This window comes from Fukomys damarensis, unplaced genomic scaffold (assembly GCF_012274545.1).
Source record: "Fukomys damarensis isolate Sample0158 unplaced genomic scaffold, DMR_v1.0_HiC HiC_scaffold_26, whole genome shotgun sequence".
NCBI classification, from domain to species: Eukaryota; Metazoa; Chordata; class Mammalia; order Rodentia; family Bathyergidae; genus Fukomys; species Fukomys damarensis.
The window spans coordinates 34,156,412-34,164,975 of record NW_022900938.1 but is presented as its reverse complement, the minus strand read 5'-3'; the positions used below and the strand labels follow the sequence as shown (position 1 = coordinate 34,164,975).

At 39.6% G+C, this 8,564-nt stretch overlaps 1 protein-coding gene across 1 annotated transcript in view; it reads right to left on the bottom strand.

The window, feature by feature from the left end:
- Ly75 (lymphocyte antigen 75) overlaps nt 1-6,143 on the bottom strand; it is a 105,289-nt gene extending 99,146 nt beyond the window's left edge. The window contains exons 1-2 of the mRNA XM_010607014.3: nt 6,077-6,143; nt 374-504 (exon numbers count right to left, since the gene is read on the bottom strand). Of these exons, the coding sequence (XP_010605316.1) occupies nt 374-504; nt 6,077-6,143 (198 nt within the window). The remainder of the gene's footprint in view (nt 1-373; nt 505-6,076) is intronic.
- Nucleotides 6,144-8,564: the final 2,421 nt, after the last annotated feature.

Sequence of the window (8,564 nt, the reverse complement as noted above, 5' to 3'; positions counted from 1 at the left end):
CCTCGAGGTTGGTCCTCGCTTTTGCCCCGGACCTGCGGGCGCAAGGCTCCGCCCCGTCTCTCTCGGCCAATCAGATCCGCGTCTCCAGAGCCCGGGAGCCGCTGGGCAGGTGGGGCGGTAGGGCCTGGTAAGGGGCCGGGACCAAGACACCTGGGACTATAGGAAGGCGGGAAGTGAGCGTCGAGGAGGGAAGGGGCTGGCGCCGTGCAGGCCTGGTCTTGTCCCCTGCCTTGTCGCCAGCCAAGACAAGATGAGGAGATTCGCACTTGCTGGGAGATGTCCCTGCCCCATAGAGTGGGTTCTGTCCTTTTAGGTCCTTGTCCTCTGCTTAGCGACCACAGTCAGGACTAACTTCTTATCCACCGACTCCCACCCGACACAGGGCAATGCACACTCGTAGTGGGGCGTCTGTGGCCAAGCTGAAGAATTCAGCCGTCATTGGCAAAGTCTTGGGTACTTTGATAGTGCAAACAAAGGTGGAATAATGGTAAACTACAGTTTGACCTGCAATCATAAAAGAATTAAAGCAAGAGTTATTCCAGTGACTACAATAATTCTAAGGATGATGTAGAATTTTTAACTATTTAACAGTTGCAAGTCATATCTTTTCTTAAAAATTTAATATTAGTGATAATTTAGTAGAAATGTGGAAGTCTTCACACAGAATCTGAAAGTGGAAGTCCCCCATACTCTCTGCCTGTGGACATACATAGGGTAATTTTCTAATGAGCTGTGTTACCTGGAGTGAATGTCCTATAGTTTTGATCCTGCATTTACCGAGCATATGATGAAAACTGCGGATGCCCTCTACCCTGTTTGCAATGGTGTTTCAATAAGAATATCTCTAGGTCGCCTTTGCTGAGTCCAGCTGCCAAGACTTCTGCACTGGCTCTAAGACTACTCTGACACTGTCCTCTCCCCAGGCTGCGGTCTTCTGCATTAGTAGGTAGAGCAGGTATGAATTTACTGTGACAGGAACTATGCATCTCAAGAAATAGGATGAAAAAACAGGATTCCTGCCCTACCCTAAGTACTGCGGGAGACTGAGGCCCACGTAGAAACTCAGGGCTAATTGCATGGGAAGGTCAGGCAAAGATATGGTCAGGGCAGTGTATCAACTGGTATTGAAGAATGGGTAGCAACTAAGCTAGGTACAGTTGAGAGAAAACCAATGATAACAAAACAAGAAAAAGTAAGGCAAGATTAGAAGATAAAATCCAGTGTAGCTGCCCTGCAGGGAGAGAGAGAGAGAGAGAGAGAGAGAGAGAGAGAGAGAGAGAGGAGAGAGAGAGGGAAGTGTGAGTGATCAAGGGCTATGTGGAAATGTCAGCAGAAAGGCTAGTTATGGCTGTTTCGTGAACGGCCTTGAGTATGATGCCAAAGACTTTATTGTCCAGGGGACTGGAGAGAGGAAGGTTCTAAGAGAGCCTGCTACTGATGTGATCTCCTGTGCATCTTTACCTGCTTACCTTTCTATATGATCCTGCCAATCCTGGAGCTCCTTGAGAGAAGTGGTCATGTTTTATTTATTATCATGTCTTCCACAGAGAGCACAGGGCCTGCCCCACAGTAAGCACCCAATGAATCTGGTTCAATTAACAAATGAATTTCTACAGCCACCACCTTAGTCTGAGGTCATCTAGGCTCCTGATTGCTTATCTTTTATTGCAGCAGTTTCTCAGTTGACCTCATTGCCTGTAGTTACTATCCTCTGGCTAGGGACTCCCTCTAAAGGCTTTGGAATATGCCATCCTGTAACTTACATCCTTTCAATGCTATTTGGTTATAGCAGGGGTTTCCATCTGGAAGTTCAGAGACATTGTGAACCCCTCAAGTTCTACAAAGCTTTATAGATGATTTTGAGGGGGAGTTGAAGACTTTCATGAGATCCTCAAAGAAGCCCATGATACAATAAGAAAACTCAGTCTGAGATAAAGCAAGCCCCTCTATGATCTGATCCTTGCTCCTTAAGACCCTTGCTGTGTCACTTTCTGGTCCCTCCAGCCAGCTATCTGAACCTGTCTTGCTTCTTCTGTCTTGCCCAGATGCTCCTATCTAGAGGATTTCTTTTCATCCTCCCTTGTCTTAGTCCATCCTTCCCTTAAGTTTCCACTCAGATTTCACATTTTATATAAACCTTTCTCTAAAAGGCCCTTGGGATTTCTCTGCTTCCAAACAGCTGTATAATATTGTACATTTTGTGCACCTGACGTTAACATGTATTACTTGCTACTATTTCTTATTTAATTTTTGTTGTTATTGGTACATGTTTGCAGTACATGGTGATAGGGACATATACACTGATATTTCATCTCAACTATAGAATCTCTCTCTGTTAATATTGTTGATGGGATAACAGCATATCATTTAGATCTCACTTTGAATGTCATTTTATCCAATAAATCTATCTTTCTGGACTGTATGGTCTAGGTGAGCTTCTTCATTTGTTTGTTTGTTTGTTTGTTTTTCCAGGCAGGCGTGGTGCCACTAAGCTAAATCCCTGCCCCCCTCCTTTTTTGACATTCCACACATTTTCCTGATAGCATCTAACATAGCTGGATTAGGTAACTCCCTCTGTCTCTGTTTCTGTCTCTCTCTCTCTCTCTCTCTCTCTCTCTCTCTCTCTCTAGCCTATGCACTCTGAAGACATTGACTATGTCTGCTTCATTGATCTCTATGTTCCTAGTACCTGACATGATTTGTTGGATAGATTAATAAATAAATATGTAGCAGATGCCTCATACATGATGCAGGCAACAGGAGGTCTAGAAATTGGGCTTGGGTAGGAGAGAGGGTCTTCAGGCACTGGATTGCATGTCTTTTGATGAAAAGCATTTAGTAGATTGAAGCAGTTGAGGAGGACACTGCCAGTTAAGGCAATGGTGTGAATGGAATGGCAGATAGCTGCAGGCCCCTGGGTGTCAGGCCATAGTGCTAAGCATTTCCCAGGTACTTGCTGTTTAGGAGGTAAGTACTAATGTTATTATCCACATTTTATAGATGTGGAAACAAAACACCACAGGATTAATAATCACAAGTGTAGACAATGATGGGATTCTTGCTATATGACTTGCATGAGTGTGTCAGAGTATTAATAATTTTTATATTATTTTCAGGGAGGAGGGGGAAAACAGATGCATATGGCCTCTAAAGTTGTGTTTTTAATTTTAAAATATACCTTAAAATGGTGGCTGTACTGTAGGCCTCTCTTTGCTTATATCACCTTACTTGCATGCAGAAGTAAATGTTCCTCTGAATTATTTAGTGTTCCTTTTCTTGTCACTGTGGTTTGAATTCCAGGAATCATGTGTTAAACACCTACTCTGCCAGTGAACTACACTCCCAGCCTGTTCCTTTCTTTACACTTTTCCCATGTATGACGTGCTCTTTAAACATTATATATACTTATTATATTTTTAAATTTTATGTAAATGGAATCCTTTTAAGCTTTTGTTTGTTTTTGTTTCTCCCAATGACAGGGATTAAGCCTTGGACTTCCTGCACATTAGGTAAACCGCTGAGCTATGTCTTGGGCCCTAAGATTTTTTCTTTTTGGTCACTATTCTTTTTGTCTTAAAATTATGCTTGTGACACTCATCTGTGTGATATGGGTGGTTTAGTTCCATTGGATTAGTTTGCCATCTTTAACAATGTTTCTGTGAACATTTTTGTAGCTGTCTCCTGGTCACGTTGTTAGAATATCCTGAGGATATAGTCCTAGAAGTAGAATTACTAGACTGGGAGTATGTTTAGGGTAGGACAATGGGAGTGTCTGACTAAAGATAGGCATTTGACAGGGGGAGAAGCCAGGGTATTTATTTGCTCTTTTCTTTGGGAGCATGCCATGCAGAAGCAGCATCTTTTGTTCTTCCAGCTCCTGCCTGGGAGCCCTATCCTTTGTGTTCCAATGCCCACTAGGCAATCTCATCTATGCCTGCAGCTCTTTTTGGGTGTTTTTTTGTTTTTGTTTTTTTTCTGAGGTTTCAGTTCCCACATGGTAGTTTGGGCTCCTCTGCTGATAACATCATCGTTTTCTTGTTCCCCAGGCCCCTTGGCTGGCAGTAACTTGTAGCTGTTAGTTTCTGAGTGCCCTCATTAGCACTTATTTTGAGCTCTTCCAACACTTCTGTACCCAGTAACAACCCTATATTGTTTCACTCTTTGAACTACCTAGTATGGATGTTCTTGCTACACTTTGATGATACTGATTTAACATTAGAATGGTACCTTGAGATGGCAGCCCAAATTGAGATGTGAAAACAAACAAATAAAAAACTATACCTGAAGCAGATTCATCTGCATGAAGAGTTGTGTTATAAAGAGCTACTGTGGGATGCATTTTAAACTGCAGTAATGAGGATGTCCACAGATGGTCCCAGGTGTAGCAAGGGGGACCCAGGAGGCTCAGATAAGGGCCAAATCTAAAAATAAATTTTAAATAATTCCCACTATGCCATGATAATAAATATCTGCTTTTAGTCCTGGTCATAACTACACTCTTGAGGATTATAGTCGTAGGCATAGGTAGACCTTAAAGGACAAATAAAAGGTTGTAATTCAACTACTTAAGAAAACAAACACCACAAAATCAAACAACTCATCTTGTTGGAATAAACTGAACTTCCTCCACAGGCTTTAAGTTGTAGAATTCTCAGAGGAGGAAATGCTCTGCTGGGCTATCTATAGAACACTGATGGACATGAGACTGGACAATGCGTGGGTGTGGTAAATTTATTCTCTTTTTTCTTCTGCCATTTTTTTTTACTAGTGCATATTAATTACAGAGACTAGTGAGTTTCGTTTTGGCAGATTTGCATGCACATATCACGTACTTCATCCCCCATCCTCATTCCTTCCCCTTCTCCAATCGTCTTCTACTTTGATGTCGCCACTTCCTCTCTCCCATCCCCCAGCTCTCTCTCCCTCTGTTCTTCAGAGACAACGCAGAATATTTTGCTTGGTCTGGCTTATTTCACGTAGCATGGCGGTCTCCATTTCCATCCATTTTCCTCAGACGTCCTCATCTTGTTCGTCTTCATTCATTCATCTATTGATTGCCACCTAGGTGCTTCTTTCACATCTTGGCCATTGTATATTGTGCAACAATACACATTCTGCTGGGGCCTCCCTGTAGTTTACTGACTTTAATTCCTTCAAGAATATTCCAAGAAGTAGCGGAGCTGGATCAAATGGTAGCTTTAGTTTTATTTTTTGAGGAAGTTCCATATTGATTTCCGTCATGACTATAGACTAAGTTATCTTCACACTGACATTGTAGATGAGCTCCTTTGCCTCCCTGTGTCCTTGCCAGCTTTCAGACTTTCTTATATTCTTGATGATAGCCATCCTGACTATGGTGAGCTAGAATCTCAATATAGTTTTGATTTGCATTCTCCTAATGGCTAATCATGTTGAATATTTTTTAATATACAATACTCATTGGCCATTCGTACTTCTTTTAAGAAGTATCTGTTCAGTTCTGTTTTCACTAGTAATTGTGCTATCTGGCTTTGTTTGTTTGTTTGTGCTTTTAGTTTTTAATTTTTTATCTATTCTGAATATCAATCCTTAGTTGGAAGAGTAGCTGGCAAATACTTTTTTCCATTCTGTAGGCTATTTTTTTGCTCTGTTGTTTCTATTGTACTGTAGAAGTTTTTAAATTTAATGTAGTCTCATTTATTATTTCTTGCTGTTACTTTCTGGGTGACAGGAGTTTTATTTGTGAAATCTTTGCATGTACCTCTGATTTTAACTATTTCCTCTATGTCTTCTTTCAGGAGTTTTAAAGTATTAGGTCTTATATAGCCAGGAATTTTATACATTTTGAATTTATTTTTATACAGGCGAGAGTTAGAAACATGGTTTCAATCTTCTGCATATAGATATCCAGCTTTCCCAGCACAATTTGTTAAAGAGGCTATCTTTTTCTCCAACATACATTTTGGCCCTTTTGTCAGGAATCAGATAGTTGTAATTGTGTGGGTTTGTTTGTTTGTTCTGCATTTATTCCACTGGTTTACATGAGACTTCTGGTTATCAGAATATGTGCATAGACACCAAGAAGCTGTAGAATTACCGAGCTCATAGAGATCTTGATTCTCTAACAAGACATGAAATGGAAGTTCAGAAGGTTCAGTGACCATTATGGATATGAGGATAATATTAGAGAGGTTAGATGTAGACTTCTCAGACTAATGGGAAGAGTCCAGAAGTACGAAGGAGATCAACCTAGGGCTAGTGACCTGTATCTGATGAAAACAAAAGAAAAATTTGAACATATAAGGATCAGTCACAGATCAAAGAATGTTTGTATCGGTGGAAATGTGTTCCAGGATCACATTATCTCATGCACAGTAAGAGTTCTCTAGGAAACGTTTTCATTACATGTGCGTGCTTTAGAGAAGAAGGAAACAATTTCAGTGGTACAAATGATCAGATGGAAGAAATATGTTGGGAAGAACAATTTTTGACTTTAGAAAAGACATTTGTTCACTATGTTTTGGCAAAGAGGCAAGAAATGGGGTGATATGCTTGCTTTTTCTTATGTAATTGGAAGCTCTTTCCTCAGAAATAACTAAATTTATTGTCAAAATTTGTTCCAAGAAAACAGGAATTAGAATGATAAATAATCAAATTCTCAGAGTCTTTGCTCCTTAGTGGAAATAATCAGGTTTGAATTTTAGAGCAAATAGTTTTCTGACCTTAGCAAAAGATAGAGAAGGCCAGGTTTCTAGCTTTAGAAATCAGAGTGTAATGTAGCTCTCTAGAAAAGCTGACTCATAACCCAGGGTCATGGCTCAGGACCACCTAACTTTTTTTAAAAATTGTATTTTATTGGTACATTTTAGGTATACAATATAATGACAGTTATCATTGGAAATTTTCACCTTTATATAATCTATCTTATTTTTTCCCCATTCCCCTGCCCTCCTTTCAACTCCTCCGTCCCTCCCTATTTACAAAGACTTTGTTTCCATTTTTCATTTTCTCATATTAATTCCATTCCTTTCTTTCCTTTCCACTACCTGTCCCATTTCCCCTTCCTCTTTGCCTGTTTTCTTCCTATTTCACATTATCTATTATACCTTTTAGTGCTTATTTACACTTTCAGTTTCTCACACTAGAGAAACTATTCCATATTTACACATGTGTGTCCTATTTATTTCACTGAAGAGTATGGCCTCAATGTGCATCAATTTAGCTATAAATGTCTCTAATTTCTCATTTTTATGGCTATGTAGTACTCATTTTATTTTAAAAACAACATTTTCTTTATCCAGTTTCCCACTGATGGGCAATTGGGTTATTTCCAAGTTTTGTGGTATGATTATTTTACTGTCAGATTTTTTTTTCTTTTTCTTTTTCTTTTTCTTTTTTTTTCTTTTTCCTTTTCTTTTTCTTTTCTTTTCTTTTTTTTTTTTTTTTTGTACCAGGGATCAAACTGAGGTTCTTGCTCTTGGGAGGCAGGCGGTGGCACCACTGAGCTAAATCACTGGCCCATATGATTCTTTTAATTCTTTTGGGAAGATACCCAGCAGGGGAATAGCTGGGTCAAATGGGACTTCCAATCTTAGCTCTTTGTGGTGTCTCCATACTGGTTTCCACAATGGTTGCACCAGTCTAAACTCCTCCCGGCAGTGGAGCAGGGTTCCTCTTTCCCCACAGCCCTGCCAGCATTTGTTATTGTTTGATTTTGTGATAGCAGCCATTCTTTCAGGGATGAGGTAGAATCTCAGTGTTGTTTTCATTTGCATCTCTCAAATGATCAGTGATGTTAAACATTTTTTTATATGTTTATTTGCTATTTCTACTTCTGTAGAAATGTCTGTTCATTTCGGATGCCCATTTTTGGATTGAGTCTTTAAATGTGGGAGGTCTGATTTTTTTTAAGTTCTTTATCTATTCTAGATAGTAGACTTTTGTCTGAGGATCAGTTGGTGAAAAAATGTTCCCACATTGTGGGTTGTCTCTTCATGTTGTTGTTGCTTTCTCTTGAAGTGAGAAGCTTTTAAATAAGAAGACATCCACTTGTTGATTATTTGGGCTAGTTCATGGGCAACTGAGGTTTTGTTCATAAAATCTCTTTGTACACCAATTTCTTAAAGAATTCTACCTGACCTCTCTTCCAGCTAGTTTAGTGTTTGTTTTAATATTTAGATCTTTAATCCATTTCAATTTTAGTTTAGTGCATGGTGAGGGATATAGGTCTAGTTTTAATGTTTGGCACATTGAAACCCAGTTTTTCTAGCACCATTTATTAAAGAGCCTATCTTTCCTCCAGTAAGGGTATCTGGCTCCTTTGTTGAAGATAAAGTGGCTGAGTGTGTCTGGAGTTCTTTTTGCATCTTCTAGTCTGTTCCACTGGTCCTCAGGTGTTTCTTTGCCAGTACCACACTGTTTTTATCACAGTAGCTTTGTAGTATAGTTTCAAGTTTTGGATTGTGATACCCGCTACCTTGTCTTTATTGCCTAGAATTTCTTTTGTTATTCTAGGTCTCTTCTTGTTCCAAATGAATTTTTGAATTGGTTTCTCAAAGGACCACCTATCTTGTTAGATTAGGCTA